Source organism: Pristiophorus japonicus, chromosome 8 (assembly GCF_044704955.1).
Source record: "Pristiophorus japonicus isolate sPriJap1 chromosome 8, sPriJap1.hap1, whole genome shotgun sequence".
Classification (NCBI taxonomy): domain Eukaryota; kingdom Metazoa; phylum Chordata; class Chondrichthyes; family Pristiophoridae; genus Pristiophorus; species Pristiophorus japonicus.
Genome location: NC_091984.1, coordinates 46,952,689 through 46,969,141, shown reverse-complemented (window position 1 = coordinate 46,969,141; position 16,453 = coordinate 46,952,689). Strand labels below are relative to the sequence as shown.

The 16,453-nt window shown below is 41.4% G+C and overlaps 1 protein-coding gene across 2 annotated transcripts in view; it reads right to left on the bottom strand.

Moving 5' to 3' along the window:
- kif2c (kinesin family member 2C) overlaps positions 1 to 16,453 on the bottom strand; it is a 125,217-nt gene that overhangs the window by 40,254 nt on the left and 68,510 nt on the right. For both annotated transcript variants that reach the window (XM_070886746.1, XM_070886747.1), the window contains exons 6-10: positions 12,548 to 12,645; positions 8,931 to 9,029; positions 8,502 to 8,556; positions 3,788 to 3,950; positions 1,905 to 1,995 (exon numbers count right to left, since the gene is read on the bottom strand). In XM_070886746.1, the coding sequence (XP_070742847.1) occupies positions 1,905 to 1,995; positions 3,788 to 3,950; positions 8,502 to 8,556; positions 8,931 to 9,029; positions 12,548 to 12,645 (506 nt within the window). The remainder of the gene's footprint in view (positions 1 to 1,904; positions 1,996 to 3,787; positions 3,951 to 8,501; positions 8,557 to 8,930; positions 9,030 to 12,547; positions 12,646 to 16,453) is intronic.

The following is a 16,453-nucleotide window of genomic DNA, read 5'->3' as shown; positions in this document are numbered from 1 at the left end:
ACCAGATTATAGGCCCAATCTAAATCTCTCATCATTAGGAATTAATCTAGTGAACCTTCATTGCAACACCTCCAAGACAAGTATATCCTTCCTCAGATAAGGAGGAACAGTCAGTTTGGGATTGGGTACCGGAGACCTAAAAATGTAGTACACATTGTGTCTAGGAAGTGATTGTGGAAGTGTGTGCCACCTCCTTATATCCCAAGGTACCCTTGCATTTTAGGAAGTTTAAATGACCTAGCCCAGAGTAGCAAAGGTAAGCTACCTGGCCTCTTGCTTTTTATATAAAAATTGTATGAGCACTATATTCACAATGAAGGTACCACAAATGGCAGGGGTCATGGCAGAGTCCAATGCCAACATCAGAAGCTTTTTCCATGTTAGTCAATTTTTCCTTCTGTCTGCCTCCATTAGAAGGGCATATATGGGAATGCCCACAGTGAGTCCTATGGCAAGGGCTCTATTACAGAAGAGCAGGAAGTATAAGATTTCTCTTTTTGAAAATGCTGAAAGGCAGCTTGCAGAATGTTTTCAGTTGCACAGCTCAGAAAAGCTTGTCCACAAACCACGTTTTGGTTTGATTAAGTCATGTAGGTAACTTACCCTTCATTTCAACAAGCTTAAGTCAGGAGGCAATTCTGAGACAGTAGTATTTACTTATATACACAGCACTTGGGAGGCCAGAACATCTACCAGCAGCCACTTATTGGAATTTAGCATGTATTTAGAACAGTTGCAAATCTGCCGTTTCTGGCTTATAACCCAAATTCCAGTCTACATCACCTTAGCCACAAAAATCCCATGGCATTTCAGGCCCAATGTCCTAAAACAGTTCAAGATGTATCATAATTCATTCTAGAGTATGAGTAGCTTAGACCACATCTCAAAATGGTTCATATCCCTTTTCTTCCACCAAAAGGGCAGGCCAAGCATCCTACTCAGACTCATATAGCTCCAATCACTAACTGCTGGTATTAGAGTGCATAGAATGTTTTCCTATTGAACTTGCTTTAAAAAAAAAAGCACATTAGCGAAGGGTGGTAAAAACCAGAGGCACAAACTCTTATTCCAGATTGCAGCAAATCAGTAACAGACAGTATATTTCTCTGCATTTAAAGTCCTGGCTTTCCACGTCACCCCTCCTTGCAACACAGTTGCTCCTGTTTTACAGTTCAAATTTAGGTCAATACTAAATTCTACTGGTGTTTAAAATCACATGATATTTAGAAAATAAAAAGCATGGTGAACATATATTATACAACAATCAAGTGCAAAGTGTCAGTGGGAGATCTAAATTAAGGAAATGGCAAAAATAGTTTAAAAAAATGTGTTTAGTGTACAGTGAGCTTGAACTAGTACCCTAGGGAAGGAAAAGTGTGTTACCTTGAAACACACATTAGGAGCAGAAAATTTCATTTGGATCCAAATTTGCAAATATGAACTTTAATTTGGTTATCTTTAATTCAGTGAATTTATACTGTTTTAATTAAGCAAATGTAAGAAAACATGGAAGGCTATTTATGCACAAATTAACAGATCAAATTTAAACAATTAAAAATTAAGAGGAATAGATGTTACCATCATCATCATCATCATAGGCAGTCCCTCAGAATCGAGGAAGACTTGCTTCCACTCCTGAAGTGAGTTCTTTGGTGGCTGAACAGTCCAATAAGAGAGCCACAGACTGTCATAGGTGGGACAGATAGTCGTTGAGGGAAAGAGTGGGTGGGACTGGTTTGCCGCACGCTCTTTCCACTGCCTGCGCTTGATTTCTGCATGCTCTCGGCGTCGAGACTCGAAGTGCTCAGCGCCCTCGCGGATGCACTTCCCCCACTTAGGGCGGTCTTGGGCCAGGGACTCCCGAGAGTCAGTGGGATAAATAGATAAATTAAACAATAACTTACATGCGTTTTACCACTTCCAGTCTGTCCATAGGCAAAACATGTAGCCATTCCCCTCTCAAAGATGGTTTGTACTAAAGGCTTTGCTGTGAATCTGAGATCAAAAGTTAAAAAACACACAACTTTGCAACATCCCTTCATTAGCACGCATAAACTTCAAACTCAAGGGGTTAGCTGCTGAACAAGAACAAAAAGTTAAGATTTTACTGGAGAACTAAACTATTTGGAAACAAGACCAGATCATTAGAGCCTAATTCTGAAGAATTTTTCTAGGGCAAATACTATAAATCACCAGAATAGAGATTCACAAATCTGAAAAAAGGTTAATAGCAAAATAGATTGTACCACCCTATATCTCAGGCCATTCAGCCCAACCAGTCTATGCCAGCACCTATGCTCCACGAGTCTCCCAACATTCCACTTACTGTATATCACCCTACCGATACATCCTTCTATTCCTTTCTCCCTTGCAAATTTATCCAACTTTCCCATAAATTCATCTATGCTATTTGCCTCGACCACTCCATGTGGTACCAAGTCTCACATTCTCACCATTTTCCTGAATTAGTTATTGGATTTACTAGTGATTAGGTTATATTTATAGACCCTAGTTTTGGCCTCTCCCACCAGTGGAAACAACATCTCCACGTCTATCCCATCAAACCACTTCGTAATTTTAAAGGCAGTTATCAGTCACCTCTCAGTCCTCCGAGAATCCCCAGCCTGTTCAGAAAATCTTTTTTTGCATTCTCCAGTGTTCCTGCATTGTTTTTGTAATAAGACTAGGACTGTGCACAGTATTCGAAGTGTGGTTTAACCAAGGTTCTACACATGTTTAGAATAATTTCTCTGCTTTTGATTTCTATTCCTCTAGAAATCAACCCCAGTGCATGGTTTACACTTTATGGCCTGCACTGCGACATTTAATGATGTGTATCCGTGCCCAGAAATTGTATCACACCCTTACTCCACTTAGACTTTTTTTCCAAAGGAGTAGGTGGCCTCCTTGAACATGCAACACCTCAAATTTATTTCCTGCTTACTTAAGTCTCAAGCATAAATCTTATTTTTTCTACGAGGAAGCTCATTTTACCAGCTCTCAGTTTATAAAATGCTGCAATTACTTTCAGAAACATTGGTGTTTGGTTCTTGATTTGGTACAAAAGTGTAAAGGCTTGATCTCAAGTCCCATTTAATGATGGAGTTAAGACAGCACAAGAGCAAGGATGAATAGGTTTGTAAAATGGCTATCACGCTACAGTAAAATCTCACGTAAAAAACCATGCATGCGAGGAGTTTTTCCAGCCAAGCAACTGAAGTAATTGCTTAAAAAGGGGAAAGGGAGTTTCAATTTTAGATTTATAAAGCACAAGTTAAAATGCAATTTGTGCAATATCAAAGTTTTAGCAACTCCAGCCCCAAAAGTTAAACTGGCACCTTTTATCACTACCTTATGCAATAACTTTAAAGGGAATGGTCTGAAATTATGTTGTTAAAATCCTTTAATCTTAAACCCACCATTTTAACTTGAAAGATCAAGTAAAATAATTTGGGAAGGAGGGAAGATTTGGCAATATGCTCAAGGTACAAAGTCGCAAATTTCAAGGAATGCTAGTTAATATGCCAGCTATTGCAGTGAATAATGAACGTTACTCGAGGTGGTGGTTGGGGGGGGGGGGGGGGGGGGGTGAGGGGAAGAAAGGTCACAACACAGTAGGCCTTCTTAGTTGAAGGTCCATTACCATCAAGTCTTTTCACAGTCTTACACATCTTGAGAATAAAATCCAGCAGTCATTCTTGTCTCACCTGTGAGAACACGTCAAGTGACAGCATGTCATTCGAAATATTTAAAAACAGTAACTCAAAACAAATTTAGATTTGTGTACCTGTATACTTCTTCATTGGTAATCAAATCATCAAGAGCATAATCAAATTTGAAGGCCTGGTTTTCCAAGTACTTGGTGAGATCAACCTTCATCTTTGGCTCATGTACCAGAACTACATGTTTGCTGGAAACTGTAATGACATCAATCTCTTTTTTTGTTTTTTCTGTGGAGCCAAAAGCACAGAATTAAGGCCGAACTTTAAAAGCTTCATAAAAAAAAAAGGTAGAAGCACTGAATTTCATTAGTTTTGGATTGTACCGACTATAATAGCCTACTAAAATTCTGCAGTATTCAGGCTTAGATCAGTCAGATTTTTAAAAAAACGATTACTTCCTTTTCTTCCAAAATATGCGTTACATACTATAGAACAAGGATATAAAACTTTTCAAATCACAACCCATTAACTTTCCCTTTCTCAACTCTGCAAGATGTCTTGATCAGGTATTTTTGTTCAGAGAAAACCCTTTTTCCTCAATGTTGACATCTTACACATGAATGTCACCAATAAAATATCAATCTACATTCATCATTTAAAAAGAACAAACATTTTCATGCCAGTTAGTCTCACCTTCTGATTCAGATGAAATGACTGATGCAATAGTACACCCCAAAAAAAAAGCTATACCATATACAACTGGGAAATAATCAGGTGAATGGGCACCAACAGTTGCAATGTACCGACTTGAGATCAGCAATACTCCAATGTATATTAGTTTAATAAATTACTACATTAGCCATTTTCAATTAGAGCTCAAACTAGAAACTGAAAATCTAATAAAGGTCAGCAGAATTTCAAACAGGAAGGTATGCTTGACCAACCTTATTAAATTCTTCAAAGTAATAACAAGTAGACAAGAGTAATGTAGTGAATATTATGGAAATGGATTTTCAAATAAATAAAGGACTTTTGACAAAGGTACCGCATTGTAGACTCATGAATAAGGTCAGAGCATGGGGAGTTGGGGGCAAGTAGCAAAAATAGCAAATTAGCTACAAAGCAAAAAGCAGAGAGTAGGGGTTAAAGGTAATTGCCCAGACTGGCGGAAGGTGGGAAGTGGTGTTCCACAGGGATCAGTGCATGGGACCTCTGCCATTCACCACTTACATAAATAAACATGTGCGAATCGGAAGTACATTAACAAACGTAGGAACAGGAGTAGGCCATTCAGTCCCTCGAGTCTATTCTGCCATTCAAATGAGATCATGTCTGATCTGCGACCTAACTCCATATATACCCACCTTTGGCCCATATCCTTTAATATCTTTGGTTAACAAAAAAAAAATCTATCACTTGCTGATTTTAAATGAACAATTGTTATTTGCGGAAAAGAGTACCAAATTTCTTACCACCCTTTGTGTAGAAGTGTTTTCCCAATTGCGTTCCAGAAAGGACTGGCTCTAATTGTTTTTAGACTATGCCCCCTGCGCTTAGAATTCCCAACCAACAGAAAGAGTTTCTCAATCCAATCACCTGTCTAAATTCTAGGGAATACAAAATTTGCAGATGACAATAAATTGGGGGTATAGTTAATATTGAGGTAAGAGAGCTACAAAATACAAGAGGACATTAACAAATTTGTAGAATGGGTGTATAAATATCAAATGAATTTCAATATAGACAAGTGAGGTGGTGCATCTTGGTAGGAGTAAGGAGGCCACCTACTCCTTGGAAAACAAGGGACAAAATGGGGCAGCAGTGCAAGAGATCAAAGAGTACAGATTCACAAATCATTAAATGTAGCAATGCAGATCAACAGCAGCATAAAGTGCAAACAAAGCACCAGGGTTCATTTCTAGAGGGATAGAATTCAAAAGCAGAGAAGCTATGTTAAATATGGTCTCAGCAAAGTTCTATACAAGTTTAAAAGTACTGTGCATAGTTCGGATCTCCAGATTATAAAAATATAGAAGCGCAACATTTTTTTTTACATGATTGATATCAGATCATCATAGGTGGTTCCTCGGACGAGGATGACTTGCTTCCACACCAAGGGATGACTTCGCAGATGTTTCAAAGGACCAGATATTCCAGTCCTGAACTCCAGGGGTGGAAGATGCTTGTGCGTGGATTTTTAATTTTTTTTTTTTAGTAAACGTGTGGTGACCATTGCACATCAGCCACCACACGGGCTTGGCAGAGCTAGTCCTTTATCCAGTGACAAGGTTAACCAGTACGACTGGAGACCAGCTCTATTGCCCGGACCTAGTGCGCACACATATCGCAGTGTGGGTTGGCCCGTGCTACCCGTGGGCCCTTGGCTCTTCTGGGTCTCTTACCCTCATTTGCCGCACCTCCGCCATGATCTCTCGCCGCTCTGGGGTTAAATTTTGCCACATAGCACCTGATTCAGGAACTTGCTGGCCTCCTAAGGCCTCAAAATGGCAGGCAGGAAGCACATGCACACACACTTCCGACCTAAAGTGCACCACCCACCATACTGGGCAAGGACAAACAAGGCATTGGGCTGCTTGTATATGTGTATACAGGGGACACAAGGCCTAACCAGTGTTTTACACAGTTCAAGCATAACCTCCTTGCTCTTATATTCCATGCCTCGACTAATGTGGCGAGATACATCAGAACAGAGGGTACAAAAAGACTAAACAGATTGGGGCTCCTTTCTCAAACAAATTGTGACCCGAGGTCTTCAAAATTATGAAGGAGTTTGATAGGGTAGGCGTAGAGAAGATATTTCCACTTGTGATGCGTCCAAAAGTAGGGGTCACCAACATTAGTCATTAATAAATCCAGTAAGGAATTCAGAAGAAACTGCTTTTCTCAAAGGTGATGAGAATGTGGAATTCTCACATGGAGTGGTTGAGGCAAACAGTATAGGTGAATTCAAAGGGAAGCTAGGCAAGTACAGGAAGGAGAACGGAATAGAAGGATATGTTGGTGAGATGAAGCAAAATGGGAAGAGGCTCGTGTGAAGCATAAACACCAGCATGGACCAGTTAGGCCAATTGGTTTGTTTCTGTGCTGTAAAATTCGATTTAATTCTAGATAATTGCAAGCCGCCATACTACAACATTCACCACATCCAAACAAAGAACCTTAAAAAAGGTATGTTTGTTTACACAGGTTAATACTTGATATAGAAAATACATGAAAGCTATCAAGAAATACAGAACAAAGTCATGCTACATAAGGGTAGCGTGAAAAACAGCCCCTGAGGTGTTTCTTCATTGAAGATAGCTAATTTACCCAGAAAGATACTGAACATATCACATCACAGACTCTTCTCCATGACATTCAGGGTGCAGATGCACACACTTTGCCAAATTACAAGTTCTTAAACAATTTGATCTAGGTAATGCTGTAAAGGTATACAATGATCTACAAATTCTTCTTGTTAGTTCGGCAGAGTATTCTCTCTCATAATTGCCATAAGCAAGCATTTGCTGTGCAAATTTTTTGGATGCCACTTAGTTTTCAATTGCTGAAACCATTACAAAGTGAAAGAGATTACTCTGGTTCTTTAAAGTGCTGGTTCCATTACCTCAGGGCTCTGAGCACAGTGACAAGCAGCACAGAATTTTGTGTCAGAGCCACCAAACTAGTGCATGATGATCCAGTATCTTGAAGGGAGCAATGTTAACTGCCTGCTTATACTTGAAGCAATACTTCAAAATTACTAATCTTCACATGCTGAAACAATGGGCCAAATCTTGCTGGAATGGCACGCCATGGCGTGTGCCATTAGTTAAGATTTTTTCCTGCACACTTCAGCTTGAATATCATTTGGTGCCCTTGCGAGCTGATAATGGGGCAACGAGGCAACTAGGCCCTTAGTGAGCAACTGGACCAACAGTCCATCTCTAATTTAGGATCGAGAAAGAAACTGGAAAGATGGAGAAGGAACCAGGGTAAATTAGTGTCAAATCAGGCACAAAGAAAAATAATTGAGGAAAGATTGGATTGAGAGAAAAAAAAGACAAGAGAATAAATTTTACATTTTAAAATCTCTTCTGCATGCAGTACGTTTTAAAAGGAGACTCAACAGTTAAATAGTTCCCTGTCTGGGCCCCAAGAGGTTGATTGGCATTGCAATTATCACATTGTTAAAAGGTTACTTGCACTGTTAAGCACGATTCAACTTTCTGCTGCAAGTTTAATGGGCAATTAATGTGCAAGTTCAGCAAGTTCTTACGGGAAGGCTAAGGGCGAGATGCAGTCTATGCTAGTCAAACGGCGGAGTGCCGTAAATCGACCATCAAGTTATGGAGATTTGCAACTCACGCCGTATCGCTTCTTCCCCTGAACTTGCTGGCCGATTTGGCGTTAATAATGCCGTGCGTTGTGAACTCGCCATTATTTTTCCAGCAAGATATGGCTCAATCAGACCACTTCCTAGTGACATTCCACCTCTGGAGTAGAATCACTGATCATCTAGTAACTGGTAGCTGTTGGTCAATCAGGGTTAAAATCACAAATCTCAACCATAAATCTGCCTGAAACTCGCACTAAACAATTTCCAAGTGGATAAAATATACTGCATATTGACATTTTGGTTTCTCCCTATGACTAGATTGCTGGAGGAGCCACATAGGGTAGAAACTGGTCTTAAATCCTCTCCTCCCCTACCCCATGTAAGAAAAAGCCAAGAACAGACGATAAATTTCAAGCACTTCAAATCCCACAGGTATAGCAGTGCTGCAAAGGTGCAAGAAAATTATATCATCCAGCAATTATAATGTCAGTCATTCAACACACCTTTTTTGCTGAGTGGTCGTTTTCGGACACAGACACATATTTTGTGCAGCTCAATCTGAAAGAGTTGAAAGGTAAGTGATGACAAAACCACTCCACTTAAGATGTACAACAAAATATTGGTTATCGTAATGTTATTTTCATTATTTATCAGTGAAATTTCCACTTCTGGAATGCAGCCAAATATCACATCCTCAATATGAATCCAAGTATAATGAAGCAGTGCAGCTGTCTGCACAATGTAAAGTTTTGCACTTTGGGTGCATGGCTCCAAAACAAGAGAACATTGCTTCCATCCCCATTTGAATAGGCTTCATTCATTAAGACTCTTAACTGCCAAGTGCACTATATTTGACTTCTGGTCCCAGAGGTGGGAAGGTAGCACTTACCCCCTCCAGAGCACAATGTGAATGATGCAAAATTACAACTCACAGGATCTGCAGTAGAGAGATGATGATAACAGTCTAAAGTAGCTCTGAATTCTGCAATCATTTTCATGAATTCCCAGCCTGGATTGCTCGTGTCATATTCCTGAAATAATTTACAAACACTATTCTTAATTTTAGCTATGAAAAATGTTTGATAAAAATCCATTTGTAACCAAACCTAACCAGCTTTGCATGCTTCATTTCATGCTTGAAGTCAGAACCTGCCAAGGTGCTGTTTTAGCCCAGTCATATATTGGGGCTGGTAAACTCCAGAATCTCTTGCAGTTGCCCACTGGCTGCATAAACGAAGGACCAAGATTGCCCAACATGATTGATGGACGATATTCAGACTTGAATTTAGATAGATAGAGAGAAGTGTTATGCTTGGATTCCAGATTTTAGAACCAGGAAGGGAGGTGGAAGAAATGGGATGGGAATGGTTTAAAAAAAAAAGGCACCAAATCAAGAACAATTTCCTGACATGGGATTGGCTGCAGCACATGAGTCATGCAAGATTTACTTCAGTAGTCAACTGGGATACTGTGCAGCCCATGTACTGCTCCAGATATGGAGGACAAGAGAAAAAAAACCAAGCCGAGAACATATCACATCACAGTGCTAGATTGAAAAAAACTCTCCCAACTGATAATTTGCAAACATATGTTCAAAATAGAAACATAGAAAATAGGTGCAGGAGTAGGCCATTCGGCCCTTCTAGCCTGCACCGCCATTCAATGAGTTCATGGCTGAACATGCAACTTCAGTACCCCATTCCTGCTTTCTCACCATACCCCTTGATTCCCCTAGTAGTAAGGACTCCATCTAACTCCTTTTTGAATATATTTAGTGAATTGGCCTCAACAACTTTCTGTGGTAGAGAATTCCACAGGTTCACCACTCTCTGGGTGAAGAAATTCCTCCTCATCTCGGTCCTAAATGGCTTACCCCTTATCCTTAGACTGTGTCCCCTGGTTCTGGACTTCCCCAACATTGGGAACATTCTTCCTGCATCTAACCTGTCTAACCCCGTCAGAATTTTAAACGTTTCTATGAGGTCCCCTCTCATTCTTCTGAACTCCAGTGAATACAAGCACAGTTGAGCCAGTCTTTCTTGATATGTCAGTCCCGCCATCCAGGGAATCAGTCTGGTGAACCTTCGCTGCACTCCCTCAATAGCAAGAATGTCCTTCCTCAGGTTAGGAGACCAAAACTGAACACAATACTCCAGGTGTGGCCTCACCAAGGCCCTGTACAACTGTAGCAACACCTCCCTGCCCCTGTACTCAAATCCCCTCGCTATGAAGGCCAACATGCCATTTGCTTTCTTAACCGCCTGCTGTACCTGCATGCCAACCTTCAATAACTGATGTACCATGACACCCAGGTCTCATTGCACCTCCCCTTTTCCTAATCTGTCACCATTCAGATAATAGTCTGTCTCTCTGTTTTTACCACCAAAGTGGATAACCTCACATTTATCCACATTATACTTCATCTGCCATGCATTTGCCCACTCACCTAACCTATCCAAGTCGCTCTGCAGCCTCATAGCATCCTCCTCGCAGCTCACACCGTCACCCAACTTAGTGTCATCCGCAAATTTGGAGATACTACATTTAATCCCCTCGTCTAAATCATTAATATAGTGTAAACAGCTGGGGCCCCAGCACAGAACCTTGCGGTACCCCACTAGTCACTGCCTGCCATTCTGAAAAGTCCCCATTTACTCCTACTCTTTGCTTCCTGTTTGACAACCAGTTCTCAATCCATGTCAGCACACTACCCCCAATCCCATGTGCTTTAACTTTGCACATTAATCTCTTGTGTGGGACCTTATCGAAAGCCTTCTGAAAGTCCAAATATACCACATCAGCTGGTTCTCCCTTGTCCACTCCACTGGAAACATCCTCAAAAAATTCCAGAAGATTTGTCAAGCATGATTTCCCTTTCACAAATCCATGCTGACTTGGACCCATCATATCAGCACTGCTATGACATCCTTAATAATTGATTCCATCATTTTACCCACTACCGATGTCAGGCTGACCGGTCTATAATTCCGTTATCTCTCTCCCTCCTTTTTTAAAAAGTGGGGTTACATTGGCTACCCTCCACTCCATAGGAACTGATCCAGTCAATGGAATGTTGGAAAATGACTGTCAATGCATCCACTATTTCCAAGGCCACCTCCTTAAGTACTCTGGGATGCAGTCCATCAGGCCCTGGGGATTTATCGGCCTTCAATCCCATCAATTTCCCCAACACAATTTCCCGACTAATAAGGATTTCCCTCAGTTCCTCCTCCTTACTAGACCCTCTGACCCCTTTTATATCCGGAAGGTTGTTTGTGTCCTCCTCAGTGAATACCGAACCAAAGTACTTGTTCAATTGGTCCGCCATTTCTTTGTTCCCAGTTATGACTTCCCCTGATTCTGACTGCAGGGGACCTACGTTTGTCTTTACTAACCTTTTTCTCTTTACATATCTATAGAAACTTTTGCAATCGTCTTAATGTTCCCTGCAAGCTTCTTCTCGTACTCCATTTTCCCTGCCCTAATCAAACCCTTTGTCCTCCTCTGCCGAGTTCTAAATTTCTCCCAGTCCCCGGGTTTGCTGCTATTTCTGGCCAATTTGTATGCCACTTCCTTGGTTTTCATACTATCCCTGATTTCCCTTGATAGCCACGGTTGAGCCACCTTCCCTTTTTTATTTTTACGCCAGACAGGAATGTACAATTGTTGTAGTTCATCCATGCGATCTCTAAATGTCTGCCATTGCCCATTCACAGTCAACCCCTTCAGTATCATTCGCCAATCTATCCTAGCCAATTCACGCCTCATACCTTCAAAGTTACCCTTCAAGTTCTGGACCATGGTCTCTGAATTAACTGTTTCATTTTCCATCCTAATGCAGAATTGCACCATATTATGGTCATTCTTCCCCAAGGGGTCTCGCACAACGAGATTGCTAATTAATCCTCTCATTACACAACACCCAGTCTAAGATGGCCTCCCTCCTAGTTGGTTTCTCGACATATTGGTCTAAAAAACCATCCTTTATGCACTCCAGGAAATCCTCTCCCACCGTATTGCTTCCAGTTTGGTTAACCCAATCTATGTGCATATTAAAGTCACCCATTATAACTGCTGCACCTTTATTGCACGCACCCCTAATTTCATGTTTGATGCCCTCCCCAACATCACTACTACTGTTTGGAGGTCTGTACACAACTTCCACTAACGTTTTTTGCCCTTTGTTATTCTGCAGCTCTACCCATATAGATTCCACATCATCCAAGCTAATGTCCTTCCGAACTATTGCCTTAATTTCCTCCTTAACCAGCAATGCTACCCCACCTCCCTTTCCTGAATGTTGAATACCCCTTTTGACATCAATATATTTTGCACATCTGGAATAAAAACAAAAAACTTGCAATGCTGGCTCAAGTTTTAGTTTTAAAATTTCACATGGATACCTGCCACCCAAACAAAATTCACAAATTTGAATTACTAATGGATCCTTTAATTTTTTTTTAGAAAAACAAAACAAAACATAAGTGGATTATGTTTTATACTCCACTCAAGATGGCATTTATTCAGCCTGCAAGATGCCTGGATTTACCTGTGTACGCTTTTCTCGTATTTCCTGTAGCTGAGTTCGCCTATCTTCACGCTGTTTCTTCAGCTTATCAGTTTCTCTTAGACAGGATGGCCTTCTTCCTACAAGGCAATTCAAAAGTCTGTTCACGGCTAGATAAGTTACCAGTAACTGGAGCCAGTAGAAATAAATGTTCAGTTGACATTAGTAACATGCTTTTACCAACACTACCAATCCCACACAAATGTCAGGTTTTCCAAGTACCATGTAATTGTGCACCTGCAGAACATCTCTTTTTTAAACCTACCATCCCATTACAATGGTAAATAACAAATGGCAATTAATCAGGCTATGGAAGTTATATACACAGTCCCTCGCATCGCCATCCTGTTTACATGCCTCTTGAACTTCCAAGGAATTTATTTGTCCAGCACAGTTGTTCCAACAGATTTCTGCTTAAAATGTCAGGACACCCAGCTGGGTTTTATTTGCATTATTGCATTTATTGTAGAACGCATTACTGTTGAAATGCCATGATGTTCAAGTGATTGAATACATTGGGGATTTCGGGTCCTGAGTGGCCAGGTCCGATGACATATCAGCCAGTTTCGTTAAAGGGACCATGTGTAAATTGATTTTGACTGTTGTTCTGTCAGTGTTCTACAGCATTAATCTGCTGCAAACACAGACAAGCACTGCACATAGGTGCACAGCTGTACCCAAGCGCTCTCCATACAAGACTTCCCAGAAGAACGCGAATTGGTTGCACATTGCACAAGAGGGCACAAGCCGGGATGTCGTCAGGAGGACCTTGCTGCAGTAGCGCAAACCTTTCAATCTTCGATCACAAAATGCTACTGCAAAACCTCATCTTGTTGTGCTGCTCCAGCACATCCATCCTTCCATCCACCTACATTTTTAAAAGCCAGCAGAGAACGACTAAAAAAATGATTGAGGGGGAAGATAATGAAAGTAAACTAGCACAAAATAAAAAAAAAGATAGTAAGAGTTTCTACAGGTACATTAAAAAAAAAAGGGAGAGTGGTAAAGTAAACATTGGTCCCCTGGAGGATGGGACTGGGGAATTAATAATGGAGAACAGGGACATGGCAGAGACATTGGAACAAATATATTGTATCGGTATTCACGGTAGAAGACACTAAAAACATCCCAATAGTGGATAATCAAGGGGCTATAGTTAGGGAAGAACTTAATACAATCACTAATGAAGTAGTACTAGGTAAAATAATGGACTAAAGGCAAACAAGTCATCTGGACCAGAAGTGGCTGCAGAGAGAGTGGATGCATTGGTCGTAATCTACCAAAATTCCCTGGATTCTGGGGCGGTCCCAGCAGATTGGAAAACCGCAAATGTAACGCTCCTATTTAAAAAAAAAAAAGGAGACAGACAAAAAGCAGGACACTGTAGACCAGTTAGCCTACTTCTGTTGTTGGGAAAATGCTGGAGTCCATTATTAAAGAAGCAGCAGCAGGACTTGGAAAAGCATGATTCAATCAAGCAGAGTCAGCATGGTTTTATGACAGGGAAATCACATCTGACAAATTTGCTGGAGTTCTTTGAGGGTGTAACGGGCAGGGTGGATAAGGGGGAACCAGTAGATGTGGTGTATTTGGACTTCCAGAAGGCATTCAATAAGGTGCCACATAAGAGGTTACTGCACAGGATCGGGGGTAATTAGCATGGATAGCAGATTGGCTAACTAACAGAAAAGAGTCAGGATAAATGGGCCATTTTCCAGTTGGCAAACCGTGACTAGTGGGGTGCTGCAGGCATCCGTGCTGGATCCTCAACAGGATTGGTCCAAGTCAGCATGGATTTATGAAAGGGAAATCATGCTTGACAAATCTTCTAGAATTTTGAGGATGTAACTGGTAGAGTCGACAAGGGAGAACCAGTGGATGTGGTGTATTTGGACTTTCAAAAGGCTTTTGACAAGGTCCCACATAAGAGATTGGTGTGCAAAATTAAATCACATGGTATTGGGGGTAATGTACTGATGTGGATAGAGAACTGGTTGGCAGACAGGAAGCAGAGAGTCAGGATAAATGGGTCCTTTTCAGAAAGGCAGGCAGTGACTAGTGGAGTGCTGCAGGGCTCAGTGTTGGGACCCCAGCTTTTTACAATATATATTAATGATTTAAATGATGGAATTGAATGTAATATCTCCAAGTTTGCAGATGACATGAAATTGGGTGGCTGTGAGGAAGCCAAGAGGCTGCAGGGTGACTTGGACAGATTAGGTGAGTGGGCAAATACATGGCAGATGCAGTATAATGTGGATAAATGTGAGGTTATCCACTTTGGGGGCAAAAACACAAAGGCAGATTATCTGAATGGCGCAGATTAGGAAAAGGGGAGGTGCAACGAGACCTGGGTGTCATGGTATGTCAATCATTGAAAGTTGGCATGCAGGGACAGCAGGTGAAGGCAGTAAATGGTATGTTGGCCTTCATAGCAAGGGGATTGGAGTATAGGAGCAGGGAAGTCTTACTGCAGTTGTACAGGACCTTGGTGAGGCCCCACCTGGAATATTGTGTTCAGTTTTGGTCTCCTAATCTGAGGAAGGACATTCTTGCTATTGAGGGAATGCAACGAAGGTTCACCAGACTGATTCCAGGGATGGCATATGAGGAGAGACTGGATCAACTGGGCCTTTATACGCTGGAGTTTAGAAGGATGAAAGGGGATCTCATAGAAACACAAGATTCTGACGGGATTGGACAAATTAGATGCGGGAAGAATGTTCCCGATGTTGGGGAAGTCCAGAACCAGGGGACGCAGTCTTAGGATAAGGGGCAGGCCATTTAGGACTGAGATGAGGAGAAACTTCTTCACTCAGAGTTGTTAACCTGTGGAATTCCCTGCCGCAGAGAGTTGTTGATGCCAGTTCATTGGATATATTCAAGAGGGAGTTAGATATGGCCCTTATGGCTAAGGGGATCAAGGGGTATGGAGAGAAAGCAGGAAAGGGGTACTGAGGGAAGGATTAGCCATGATCTTATTGAATGGCGGTGCAGGCTCGAAGGGCCTACTCCTGCACCTATTTTCTATGTTACAATCTATATTAATGACTTGGATGAAGGGACCGAGTGTACTGTAGCCAGGTTTGCTGATGATACAAAGATGGGTGGGAAAGCAAATTGTGAGGACACAAAAAAATCTGCAAAGGGAGAGACACAGGCTAAGCGAGTGGGTAAAAATTTGGCAGCTGGAGTATAACGTGGGAAAATGTGAGGTTATCCACTTTGGCAGAAATAATAGAAAAGCAAATTATAATTTAAATGGAGAAAAATTGCAAGGTGCTGCAGTACAGATCTGGGGGTCATTGTGCATGAAACAAAGTTAGTGTGCAGGTACAGCAAGTAATCAAAGGCAAATAGAATGTTGGCCTTTATTGCTGGGGCAGGGTGGGGGAAGAGAGAGAGAGAGAGAGAGAGAGAGAGAGAGAGAGAGAGAGAGAGAGAGAGAGAGAGAGAGAGAGAGAGAGAGAGAGAGAGAGAGAGAATAAAAGCAGACAAGTCCTGCTACAACTGTACCAGGGTATTGGTGAGGTCACATCTGGAGTTTTGGGTACAGTTTTGGTCTCCATATTTAAAGGAGGGATATACTTGCAACTGAGGCTGTTCAGAGGTTCACTAGGTTGACTCCAGAGATGAGGGGGTTGACTTATGAGGGTAGGTTGAGCCTATACATATTGGAATTCAGAAGAATGAGAGGTGATCTTATTGAAACTTATAAGATAATGAGGGGGCTTGACAAGGTGGATGCAGAGAGGCTATTTCCAGTCATAGGGGAAACTAAAACAAGGGGATATAGTCTTAGAATAAGGGGCTGCCCATTTAAAACAGATGGAGAAATTTCTTCAGGGTTGGAAATCTATGGAATTCTCTGCCTCAGAGCTGTGGAGG